General features: G+C 30.7%; 1 protein-coding gene across 1 annotated transcript in view; it reads right to left on the reverse strand.

The window, feature by feature from the left end:
- The window catches only part of LOC145305753 (uncharacterized), a 92,507-nt gene that overhangs the window by 33,675 nt on the left and 45,092 nt on the right, over positions 1-13,740 (reverse strand). The window contains exons 45-57 of the mRNA XM_080147528.1: positions 13,516-13,640; positions 12,726-12,922; positions 12,242-12,390; positions 11,853-11,946; positions 11,337-11,391; positions 9,971-10,047; positions 8,897-8,974; positions 7,818-7,921; positions 7,046-7,082; positions 2,101-2,170; positions 1,524-1,596; positions 1,158-1,215; positions 821-892 (exon numbers count right to left, since the gene is read on the reverse strand). Coding sequence (XP_080003654.1) covers positions 821-892; positions 1,158-1,215; positions 1,524-1,596; positions 2,101-2,170; positions 7,046-7,082; positions 7,818-7,921; positions 8,897-8,974; positions 9,971-10,047; positions 11,337-11,391; positions 11,853-11,946; positions 12,242-12,390; positions 12,726-12,922; positions 13,516-13,640 — 1,189 coding nt within the window. The remainder of the gene's footprint in view (positions 1-820; positions 893-1,157; positions 1,216-1,523; positions 1,597-2,100; positions 2,171-7,045; positions 7,083-7,817; positions 7,922-8,896; positions 8,975-9,970; positions 10,048-11,336; positions 11,392-11,852; positions 11,947-12,241; positions 12,391-12,725; positions 12,923-13,515; positions 13,641-13,740) is intronic.

The raw sequence follows: 13,740 nt of genomic DNA on the forward strand, positions 1-13,740 counted from the left end.
CCTATCCTCCCTCTTTCTAATCTCTTACAATTAATCCTTTACATCAATTATTCAAAGATTAAACGTTTTTTCTCTTCAAAAAAACATTTTTTTTTTATATTTTAAGTTTGATAAATAAGTACTAAATCATTACTTTTAAGTTATATCAAAAAAAGGATTCTTAATATTAATATAACTAACGGCTGTTTTTTCTAAATCTAAGTAGGATTAGTTTTTAAGAAATTTTTTTTGAATATAAAAATACACAATACAATACTTTTGGCGAGTGTGATTGGAAATATATTTTTGTGTCAGTCAGTGGGCTGGGAGGCAGGGGACATTTGGCTGTTGATTACACTAGTCCCCGATGATTTATATTAACGTTTTTATATTTCATTAAGTTGAGTGTCCAAATGTTTCAACCAATCATTATCTACAGGGGTAATTTTTTGTATAATCATTGGGAGATTAAATTAATTTATCGGTCATTGTCTTATCCCTTTCCTTGAAAAGTGGGACACGAAAGTTTTGGAGAACACTTTTTAAAAGTCCTTAAGGCAATAAAATTGACGAGAAAGCAAGAAGTATGAAAACATTAAAATTCCAAATATAAGATGTAAATATTTTAAAAATGGCACAGTAAAAAAAAAAACTTTATTTAAGCCAGTTATCACCAATAACTTAATCAAATCGAGAGAAAAAAGGAAGGAAACATTGATCTCTAAATTACACCGGTAATTTATTATTCACTGGCTCAAAACCTTTGAGTACTTTGATTAATTTTGATCGGTACCTAACTACTAGTGTCCAAACTTTACAACCAATTAAAACAGGAACTTACCTGGCAGGCAAATCCAGCTGGGTAAATCTGGTTGAAATATCTGGCAAACAGTTTCTGATACGACTCATCCACCTAGGGTTACAACTATATAGTTGCTGCGATACCAACATCATCATAAAAGTGAAAAGGGGTTAATTCTTTATTGGGTTTAAAGTAGCAAAATAATATTTTCAAAGTACAAAATTCTTAATTTGTTGGTTCCAAACAAGAAGTGTCCAAACTTTTTAACCAATAATTTTGATCTACAAAGGGGGTAAATTTGTTAATAATAATTGAAGATGTACATCAATTTAACGCCTATCGTCTTATCCCTTAAAATCCTTGAGATAAATATTACCTGGTTTGTTGGGACAGACTCCAGGGTTTCTCCAGCACTAACAGTTAGCTCCTCATATCTATAAAAACAAGGTTAAAAAATATTATTGTCCTTAAAAAGCGCAGCAATAAAAAAGCTGGATAAAATACATTAGAACAGCGGCTGCACCCTTAGCATCGAGGGGCTCTGTATTCGAAGGGGTAGAAAAAAAGTTTAAAACTATCCCAAGACTTAAAATCTAAAAAATCAATTGCCTAAAACTGAAAATTATGAACTCAAATGGTTCAGTAGTTTTTTTTAATCTCAAGCTTCATACCAAAAAATCATTTTGAATAATAGGAGGATAGTTGGTAATAGATTTTTTTCTTTTATTTCTAATTAAAATACCTCTTCATGAGTCTTCTGGCAACTCCGGCCTTCGAGAGAAGTTCCAGCTCTTCCATTTGTGACTCAGGTTCTTCTAAATAATTCAAACAAATTTCTATGCAACCTTCCCAGGGAGGGAGGAGACATTGGGGAATTTATTACACTAGTCCCCAAAGTTTTATGATAACGTTTTCTTATTTTTTGGCCTGACAACTTCGGGAACTTTTATTGGATTTTGATTGGTTGATTCTGTTGAGTGTCCAAATGTTTCAACCACTAATTGTTATCTACAAAAGGGGTAATTTTGAATGTCATCATTGGTAATGTAAATCAATTTATCGGCCATTGTCTTATCCCTTCAGCTAGTCTTTAAATAGCTTTGTCTGCCCGTCAGTCCGTCTGTAAAGCTATGGTGAAAATGTACTTTCTCAGCTGCCATTTAAGATAGAAAGCTGATTTTTCGTGAAGATTTTCTGTACTGATAATCACCTAGTGCATATTCATAATTTAATGGTCTGTTGATCATACTTAAAAAGCCATAACTACTTATTTCTATTAAGATTTTGTCATTTTTTTTAATCACTAAAGAAAAATGTACCTAAAAACTTGAGAAGTTTCTTTCTGTGGTCGGCCACTACCACTTCTAGATCTTTGTTCTGGGCTTTCACCTAAAAGGGATGTTTCTATGGAAGGTATTTAATGAGATTAGCTTCTGAAAGGATCCATCAATATTTGACTAAGGTCTGTTAGAACATATTGAATATTTTTGTCAAACCGGGTTATATTTCTTTACTTGAGCAAAATGATTAATTCTTTTTGTGGTTTACAAAGTACAACTCTCCCTCTCTACGCATTTTCTTACTCTTCAGTACCGACATGTATACATAGTCAAATGCTTTTGTAACATCAGACTCTTCTATTCTTATAATTCCAACATTTAAAGGTTTTTGTTAACAAAGGGGGAGGTAGGTTGTGCTAAAAATCCGTAAAGGTTGTAAAGCTTTAAGTTAAAAACAGTAGTAGAACAATAAAAATTTATGTTAACTTAAAAAAAAAAAAATTGTCTATAGTTTTTTTCAACAAGAAATACACATATTTAGTGAATATTATCGTTCTACTACTGTTTTTAATTTAAAACTCACACCTTTACGGAATTTTAGCACAACCTACCTCAACTTTTGTTAACAAAAACCTTTAAATGTTGGAATATTAAGAGTAGATAAGTCTGATGTTACCAAAGCATCTGACTATCACGGCTGGTTTTTTATTAAATGAATAAGTTAGGGTACAATGTTTGGCACTTTCGATATAAGTAAATGATAATAAAAAACCCATAGAATGCGATAATAACTTCAGAAAAATCGAAGAAAATAGTTTTCATACTTAATTAACGTTTTTAAGTTTTTCTTCAAAAAGTTTAGATAAGATGCCTTTAAAAGTCGTCTATGATTTTGTCAGGGATAAAAATGTAACTTTAAAATAAGAATTACAACATATTTTGTCAATTAGTACAAAGTAAAATTTTGAACATTTTATTGATCAGTATATTTTTTAAAATGTGAAGTAGAAACCTGAATATTTTATCATGAAAATTGTGTTATGATTTGATTGTCTGCTAGATTACAAGAAAAAAGATACTGACAGTACTTGTTGGTTCTTTAAAAAAAATTAGGTAGATTACTTTCAGAACCCCTCTTTTTGCAACGTTATTTTAATAGAACAGAGACGTAATCTTAGTGTACTCAATATCTAGACAGCCAACCATTGTTTTAGAATTGTTCAATTTTTTTAACTTCTGATAAAAACAGAATTAATGGTATTTTTGTAAATATTATACCTCCAAGAAATGGCTATACTTCCCAATCATATGTTGTGTGATATTTAAGAGGAATTATTTTGATATAATGTCATTAAAATATTCGTTGAAAAAAGTGCTATTCTAGCTTATACTTTACATTTTAATGTGTATGATAATTCAAATAAAAGATATGAAGATTTATATTATATTTAATTGTTATAATTATAAAGAAAAACCTGGAAACAGTAAAAAACTGACTTTATTTTATTGACGTAGGGAAAATTTTGTCAAATATTTGAATAAAAAAGCAATATAAAACAAAATAAATTATTTTTAATATAGTCACAAAAAGGCTTAATGAGTTTAGGAAATATTTCATTCACTAATCATGTCATTTAAACTCTATTACATAGAATACAGTGTAAAAAGATGTTCTCGTTTTAATTTTAAGTAATTTCAAATGCATTTTAATACCTTTTAATGATTTATTTTTTGAAACATCTTTTTATAAAATGTTAATGATTTTTGAAGTTATATGTTAAAATGTTTTTAAATTATGTTAACATTTTGTTTTAAATGTAGAAAATTGGTAATTCTAAACATTCTAAAAATGATTTTATTAAATTTTCATCACTTAAATTGCATGTTTGATGAAATTTTCAACTGATAATTCAAGAAAAATCGTTTAAGTTTTATTATATTTTACTTTGAAATGTTAAAAAAATATATTATTGTCAAAAATGTGGAAGTTATACTTTCCTCAAAAAAAGACCTAAAACATGCAAATTAACACGTGTAATGAGATTTTTTTTCTTTCAGGTTTAATTTTAAGTAATTATTGATATTTTTTGTAAAAAGGATTTTATATAAAAAGTTTTAAAACTCGAGTTATGTAGTGGTTCTAAAAAAGGTTGCGAATTTATGCAATTTTCTTGCAAAAAAAATTTTCTAGGATTTTAAAAATAGCAAAGGATGTTATTAGACGTACTTACAGATACAATTGCTAAGTCATTTTGGCCAAACACTAAAATAAAGTTTTGACATCTGAGGGCCCATACGTGCTATGTATACATGTCGGTATTGAAGAATAAGAAAAGGGGCTGCTATTAAATCCTATTTTATAACGTATTAATATTTTTGTCTGTAGCTTAAGATTTCCGTAACTATTGAACCGGTTGAGTTTTCCGCTTTAGGGAAGCTTCACATTGGTGCCAAGAACTGAAGGTTTTAGGCTATTTTCTTCCCCACCCTACCACTATCTACCACTATGATAACAGAGCTCCTAGATGCCCAGGGCACAACCACTAGTAAATCTTATAAAATAAGATCAATTATAAAATATTTAAAAAGACACTGATGAAATATTAATTTTTATTGCGATTATTCAGTCGTCAGCATAAAATAGTTAAAATAAAATTAAAATTTTTATGTAAATCTTATGAGAAATCAAAAAAAATCTTTGAAATTTTCTTAAAAATTAATTTAAAAAGGAACAACGTAGATTTACCTGAAATTACCTCAATAAAATAATTTAAAACAGTTTTTTAGAAACTTTCTAATGAAAAATATTTCTATTCTTTTGTTATTTTTAACTCGCAAGGAGTGTTCTTTAAAGATTTGTTGCCCTCATGTATAAAATTCGGTGGTATTGAGTAAGATGGTAATTTTAGATATTTACTGTTTGTTTCACCACCTTCATTGAAGCCTTATTTTAACCCACAAGAGAGAATATTGGACTGTAAATTATACTGGTATCAGATAGGAGGGGACTCTTGTCTTGACTGTTTATCATACTGGTATAATCGGACTGTATATTATACTGTTTTGGGGAAGTAAGGGGACATTGCACTAAAGAACTGTACTAGTAACCAAAGTCTTATAAACACCATCTCTCATTTTTCATTATATTTCGATGCAAATAAACAGACGGAAGGACGCACATCTTTTAAATAAGAATATAAAAAAAATTCAATTCATCTTAGCAGCCTTGTTTATCAAAAAGTGCAAAAGAACAATAACATTGTTTTAAAAATACGAAAACAAAGAAATTTGTTTTCACGAGAAAACAAATATTATATAAATGTATCTTGTCTATTTAGGTATTCTTTAAAATTATAATGTTAGAAAGAACCTCTGCAGGCAGAGTAACCGAGTACTTTATGTATAAACAATAAACATACCAACCTAAGGGGGGGGGGGGAGGGTTAATGCAACCATTTGGTAATCAATGATTAAATGGCACTTAGAATTCGAATTTCGATCTGAAATTTTTCATGAGTAATCCTTGGTAGGTCTATTTTCCCTAAATCGAACAACGTAGGAATCAACTTTTTAAAACATATTTTTGGTTTAATTCATGTTAAATGATAGCAATAACCATATTTTAGATTTTTAGTACCAACAGCTACCGGCTTGAACCGTTTGATAAGGTTTTTGAGCGAGAAAAAGTATTATGTGGAGAGAGGTTTCGTGACTAATATGCTCTTAAGATTGGCAAATATTGGCAAAACGGCTGAGCCGCCAGCCGTTATTCGTTAATTTTCCAACTTTTTGTTCGATTTAGGGAAAATTGACCTACCAAGGATTATTCATGCAAATTTTCAGATCGAAATTCGAATTTTAAGTGCCATTTATGTACTGATTACGAGATGGTTGCATTAACCCACCACCCCCCTCTTATATTAAATAATATTGGCTTTAGCCACTAAAACTCTAATACACTATTATAAAAATTGTAGACACACATATCAAATAAACAAATCTCAAAGGCAGGAAATTATCTTATTTTACTTGTTAATCAGATGAAAAATGGCTAAGCTTAAAGGGAGGGGGCGGTTGTGACACTTTATGAAACCAAAACAACATGAATTCAATTTATAAAAGAGTTACAGCACTCAAATTTAGAATGACCGTCGCTTTAGAGAGGTACAATGTGGAACTGTGAAAAAAAGTTGGAGAAACCGAAGCTACCGCCGTTTTCCGCTAAAAAACAATTCGGCGATAACGGCGGTTCCGCCGTCGTTTTTTAACAGTTCCAAATTGTACCTGTTTAAAGCAACTGCCATACCAAATTTCAGTGCTGTAACTCTTTTTTTAGTTCAGTTCCTTTGACTTTTAGTTTTGGTTTCAAAAAGTGTCACAACCGCCTCCCCCCTTTAATAATGTGTGACAAAATTTATGTATGTATGTAGCCCTGATTCTCTAAAGTTAGGATTCAGATACACATGGAGATTGGTTGTGAGAATCCTTTGGCCAATCATAGAATGGTAAACTTCGCGCACAGTTGTAGGTGTATCCTTTGTAACATTATATGCTGACCCGCTACTCAATTATTCACCCTGGCCTAGAGTTGATAAATCTTATGTGAACACCGATTTAGAGATTTTTTGGGATATAAAATAAGGACGAAAAGCATTATTTTCTTAAAACGGTGGGATCATGGGAAGAAAACGAAGCTTTTGGGTTTCGTCGCATTTTTACAGAAGCTTTTCTCCTATTTCTAGCCCCTGCGGAGGGCTCTATCCCTGCGGGGCATATTTTCTAACCATGCAGGGCAATTATTAACACTTACCCAACCTAACCTAAAATAAACTTTCAAAAGCTACTATGAAAATGCGAAGAAACCCGCAACTTTGTTTTCTTTCTATGACCCAAACGGTTGAGAAGGTAAAGTATATCAGACAAACATACTAAAAATTCTTACATAAAGATTAGTTCCACTCAAAAAAATAATCAACTTATTTACCTTCTTGATGTAAACTGTATGAGATGAAGCTTTGAACCTAAAAAAAATATACATATATAATAAGTTTTAATTGGAAGGTTCTTGGGGTTTTACTACCTCGATTAGCAAAAAAACTGAGCGTTATGAATAAGATTATAAACATAATTTAAACATCTAACTTTAATAGCAGTTGAGAAAATCGCATTTTCAAAATTGACATGGACCGTGTAATGAAGGAGCCGCGATAAAAACAAGGATGACAACATGCATAAAAGCGAAGCTCTGAAACGGTAGGATAAATTCGGACATTAACACTTATATAGTGTCAGAACTGAATACCTAATCTAAATATAAATGTATAATGGTCGAAGCAAAATTGTAAGCAAATTTGTTGAAAAACTGCTTGATACAGGATAATGTTTAATGTTTATTGACATACTTACATTTTTAGGATTTGATTATAGAGTTGCTTCGCTTAAAATATTATACTTTGTTGTCTCAGGAATCAGTATACCAAAAATCAGATCAATAGGAGAATTAGATCACATAAAAATTTGTTTTTAAAAGTAAAAAAATCAACATGTTTGAAATGGACGTACAGACATTCTAGTAATGATTATAGAGTTGCTACGCTTTCATAATCGTACCTAACTACTACAGGAATCACCATGCAAAGTTTAAAATCGGTAGGACAATTCTAACAAGCCTTAATAAAAAAAAAGGTATCCGTTCCGGACGGACGGACCGACCCTAATTATAGAAAAGCTTCGCTTTTAAAAAAAGAAACAAAAACCTGAGAAACAGGACGATTGTCTGCAGGGTGTATTGCATGCTTTCGTCGTCCATAACTATTTCCAAAACTTGGTTTGGGTCCACCAGATATTTTCCAACCAATATCTAAATAAATTTAAAATAGAATATTTAAATTTGTTGCGCCCCTAGCACCTAGAGGCTCTGTATTCAATCCTAGAATAATCCCAAAACTAAAATATTAAAATAGGAAAAAAAATTTCTTATATTAGGTAACAGCATAGTATAGCGTTAAAAGGTATTAGGGATGTCAATCCGTCTAATTTTTGGACCGGATTCGGATTCTTAAAATAATCCGTCCAAATATAAAACGGATTCTCCGCGGATTCCGGTTTCTTATTTTTGACGAATTCCGGATCCGGATTCTAGCAATATTTTAAAAGGCTTTTATCAAAATAAATTAATGAATTCGATTTTACCGGGTACTGGGCAGAATCTAAAGCTGCGTTTTTTCATATTCTAACAGTAGATTTTCTTCTATTTCTAGACCCTATAGCACGCAAAATGACTGTTAAAAATTAAAATATACATATATTCGGACAAAAAAACTCAAGTCGCTAATATTAGCCTAACAATTAAGAATCCGAATCTGCTATTAAAAAATTGGCCAAAAATTGGGCGGATTCCGGATCCCGGATTCGGATTGACAACCCTAAAAGGTATCTTTCAGGGGTATTAAGGGTATAAACAAAATTACCCTTTTATAGATGAAAATAATTTTTGGGTTGGCTAAGTGTTCAATCTTTAGTTTGTACAACCCAATCATTATTTGATATACGTACAAAACGTTTTCAACCAAATAAATGAGAAAACATGTTTACAAAACTTTGGGGACCAGTATAATTACGAGTCCTACAATCCCTCCCCAGTCCGTTCAAGACGGGTTTAGGCTATTTAACTACACCCCCCCCCCCCCCCAAGATAATTGGAGCGCAGTCACTATTTGTAAACAATTTTATATAGTACATTTAGTTTTTAAATCCATAAAAAAAAGAAAAACGCTATAACGCACGAAAAAACTTTAGTTAAAGAGAAGCTTAGCTGTTTAAAAAAAACAGTGACCTTTCCATCAATGAGATAATTGATGTTGATTGATTGATAATGATCCAATAATATTCTCCAAATGTTAACAGTTTCAACCTAAATAAATCATGTTATAAAAATAAACTGTTAGTAGAAAAAAAAATAACCATAATGTAAACTTGATGCTTGAATCCAGTGAAAATGGCGCTTTTAAAAGTTAAAAATTTTGTTAATAGACACTTGATTCCTGAGACAACACGATATTTCTTTAATGGATCTCTTAGTCTCTTTCTCATTGATAACAATCAAATCAAATCAGTAAATTAATATTTCTTTGTCGTTTCTTGCCAAATTCACCAAAACATGTAATTGAAAAAAATCATCGAAAGGTGAAAATTCTTAGAAAATTTTGAATTGTTCAGTTATGATTTGTTGCAGATTTTCTTATGCTAAAAAATATACTATGTTATTCCTATAAATAAAACTTTTGTTTGTACAGTAATGTTTATTTTTGTATCTCTAAAAGGATTTTTGTTTAGATTTTTATGTAGGTATTTGAAAAGCAAAATAAAATAGATTTATACATTTATGTCTAGTAATGCTTATCAATATCATAGTGATAAATCAAATAGTAGAAGATATAATTCTTAGATTTAAAGAAAAACAATAAAAAAACAAAAAATGGTGTCTAAATAAATTCTAATTTATGTTATGCTGAAGATAGCCTATGAGGACGGGATACACCACAAGATGCACTAAATATTATTTTTGTGCATCTCTAGACCAAATCTTGCTTAATTGCTGTACATAATCATACGATCACATGCACTTTTAACAACAAATCCTTTGATTTCACAAACTCTGTCTGGAAGTCCTAACTGTGCGTGGTATTGAGATGCACGTGTTTTTGGCCAATGCATTCCCTCTACTCTAACTATTTAAGTTGCACACCTTAAATAGCAGCAGTAGGAACCACTTTTAACGTCTTTGATTATGGTGGGGATTCGAACCTATCACCTTCCCGACAACGAGCGTATACTGCGCCACAGTCGCGTTTTTTTTTTTCGCATTTTCAATAATTTTTGTAGGTTTAACCTTAACAAAACAGTTAACCTGTTTAATGGCGGCGTTGATCAGTTCAGACCTCTCATAATCCGTTCCAGGAAACCAAATTTTCTTCTCTGTCTTTCCTAAATTTTCATCAATTAAGAGGTTACAACTTCTATTCTATTCTATTCCATTCTATTCTATTCCATTCCATTCCATTCTATTCTATTCTATTCTATTCTATTCTATTCTATTCTATTCTATTCTATTCTATTCTATTCTATTCTATTCTATTCTATTCTATTCTATTCTATTCTATTCTATTCTATTCTATTCTATTCTATTCTATTCTATTCTATTCTATTCTATTCTATTCTATTCTATTCTATTCTATTCTATTCTATTCTATTCTATTCTATTCTATTCTATTCTATTCTATTCTATTCTATTCTATTCTATTCTATTCTATTCTATTCTATTCTATTCTATTCTATTCTATTCTATTCTATTCTATTCTATTCTATTCTATTCTATTCTATTCTATTCTATTCTATTCTATTCTATTCTATTCTATTCTATTCTATTCTATTCTATTCTATTCTATTCTATTCTATTCTATTCTATTCTATTCTATTCTATTCTATTCTATTCTATTCTATTCTATTCTATTCTATTCTATTCTATTCTATTCTATTCTATTCTATTCTATTCTATTCTATTCTATTCTATTCTATTCTATTCTATTCTATTCTATTCTATTCTATTCTATTCTATTCTATTCTATTCTATTCTATTCTATTCTATTCTATTCTATTCTATTCTATTCTATTCTATTCTATTCTATTCTATTCTATTCTATTCTATTCTATTCTATTCTATTCTATTCTATTCTATTCTATTCTATTCTTTTCTATTCTATTCTATTCTATTCTATTCTATTCTATTCTATTCTATTCTATTCTATTCTATTCTATTCTATTATATTCTATTCTATTCTATTCTATTCTATTCTATTCTATTCTATTATATTCTATTCTATTCTATTCTATTCTATTCTATTCTAATTTATTTTACTATCGGCTGCGCCTTAAGATGCCTCCAGTAGCACATAAGTTAAGGAGGAAAAGAATTCAACCCTCCATTTTTAATTTTTGGGGTGGGATTTTTTTACTGAGGCAATTTCTCTTGGGATGATAGTGGTGCCTATTTTCTTCACTGCAATAAAGAACCATATCGGTTTAGCGGTTAGTTCAACACACACACACATCTATTACATAAGCATTAATAGACTAGCCATTCTATATAGAATCACTTTAAGAAATCAAATTATACTAAATTGAAGCAACATCCAACCAAAATACAAGTGCTGTAATTGTTTTTCTTTTTTTGTGCTGATTTTCTTTTGTGTTTGTCTCTACCCATATGTACCTACCTTTGTCAAATTTTGGCAAGACACATTTTTGAATAGAAAATAAGTCTCCGGCATCCTGTTAACAGATTTAATTATTTAGATAGTATTCATAGTTTCCTAGATGTCTAAAGGGATAAGCCAATTGCCAATAATTTGATCCCTTTTGTATATTAAAATTTGTGTTTGAAACGTTTGGACACTCAACATAATGAACTAACCAATAAAAATTTAATTAAAATCTCCATAGTTTTAAGGTCAATAAATAAGAAAACGTTATAACAAAACTTTTGGGACTTTGTAATTAACAGCCCAATGCCCTCTCCCTCCCAACTTTATAATATTAATCAACAACCCTTTCCTCTCCCAAATATTTAAAATCTTCCAATTATTAAAATTGTTTATAAAAATAAAAAAATCCTTTATATTTTGAAAAAGTCAAACTGATTAGGAAGGTATTACAAGAAAAAACTTCATCAAAAATGCCATCTTTTAAAATTCTTGAAAAATGTGCATGGAATACTCTAAAATTAACTCTGCCTGTTCGTCTGCTATTTCTCCTTCCTCTTGTTCTTCTTCCCCCTTGTTCTCTTCATTCTTATCTACTATTTCTTTCTTTACAATAACCGGTTCTCTGAAGATAACTAACTTGTAACTTAAGAGTTTTTTAAAAAGGAATTTAAATAAGAAAAATTAAACTAAAGTTTCAAAACAACAATATTCTAACAAAATATCAAAGAAAAAAGAACAGAAATGATCTTATGTCGTATAAAACAATAATAGGCCTGACTAATAACTATGTAAGATGGGACTTCAAGACAAAGGCCATACAAATTTGGATAAATTTCATCCAATCAATGGGTTGGTTGTCTGAAAGATGGCAATGCTATAGGATCTATCAATAAGGACCTACATAAAGTTAAATATACCTGGAGCTGTTTAAGCAGGCATAGATAGCATATTTCATGTACTGTTGGAAAATATAGCTGTTCAGCTTTTCTTTAAACTTCTTAGCATAATCCAAGATGGCCGCCACAACAGCTGTTAACATCACGTGCTCTTCAATGCCCTTGGTGTCCTAAACAAGGTCGAATATGTCAAATAGAAGCGAAGTTCCAAATAGGTTTTACTTTTCAGAGAGGTGCTATGAATCAGAATGTCTTGAGATGGTTTTAGGCCATTTTACTGATCACCCTCGCCCCTCCCCCCCTAGAGGCTAGGGGCGATGCAACTAGTTGTCATAAAGTAAAAAAAAGAGTTAATTTATAAAGGAAAAAATTCGTTGATTTCTGATAGGCCTACAAAAGAGACTTTAAGTGTATATTTACTGCTATGCAATGCATATCTTGTTACAATTTGATATAATTTTACTGAATAAAAATTATTTTAAAAACTTTAAAATCATGTGTTTACCTTAACCAGGCAATAAGCCAGCTCAACAAGAGAATTTTTATCCAACCCCATATCAGACAAAATGGCGGCAAACTGTTGACAGCTGTTTTCCAGGCCAGTGTCGTCACAATCATCCAGGATGAGTTGGCCAACGACAATGCCCTTGGTGGGGTGTCCCAGCGTGATTGGTTGAGAGTCATTTGTGTTTTCCAAGTTAACTGGTGTTATTAATTTTAGCATTTGATTTTTCTTGATGTTTATATCTAAACTCGCCTATGGGAAAATCTAATCTTCCTCATTATGTATTAAAGCAACTTTCTCCATAATTTTTTACCTACATAATACAACGTAAGATTTTTGATTTTTTTAACTTTAAATTTTTTCTCACACCCTTTTAAGCACAAAGACTCTAGGGGCAAAGCCGTTTGTAGAAGATACAATGATGCATATCAACACATTTTCAAGCAATGACAAATTAACAATCAACTCATTACAAATCCATTGATTATTTTTTGTTAAAGGGATATTGTTATCATATCCTTATCCTTAGTCTCCTACAATAATGGATGCAGAATATAAGTGAATATTATGACGGGGGAAATATTGTTGTAATTTTAGGTTGCTATTTCCCCTGTCATTTATTTGTCAGTTTGTTTATCCAGTAGAAGTGGAGGGGATGGGGCAAATATTTTTTGGCCCGCTTCAAGGTTCACTTTATTAGAGAACATGAAAATCTGGTGTAAAATCCAAGTAATAATAAATCCATTCCTACAAACTTCATGCAATGGCAAAGAAAATCAAATGTAAATGCCTTGAAGATACTCCAAGCTATCCAAATATCTGACTGCCTCCTGTTCTTCAACAGTTATGTCCGGATGTTCTTTCTGAAGAGTTTCACTGGAGACAACTTTCATGGTAGTTCCTTCTGGCAGGTAACTGAAACCGTAATTAAAGCATATAACAAAGATGACAACATCCATAAATGCGAAGCTCTAATATCAGGTAGGACAAACCAACAATAACTCTTGTAATGTGT

This window comes from Acartia tonsa, chromosome 14, assembly GCF_053477335.1.
Source record: "Acartia tonsa isolate MP-2025a chromosome 14, ASM5347733v1, whole genome shotgun sequence".
Lineage (NCBI taxonomy): Eukaryota > Metazoa > Arthropoda > Copepoda > Calanoida > Acartiidae > Acartia > Acartia tonsa.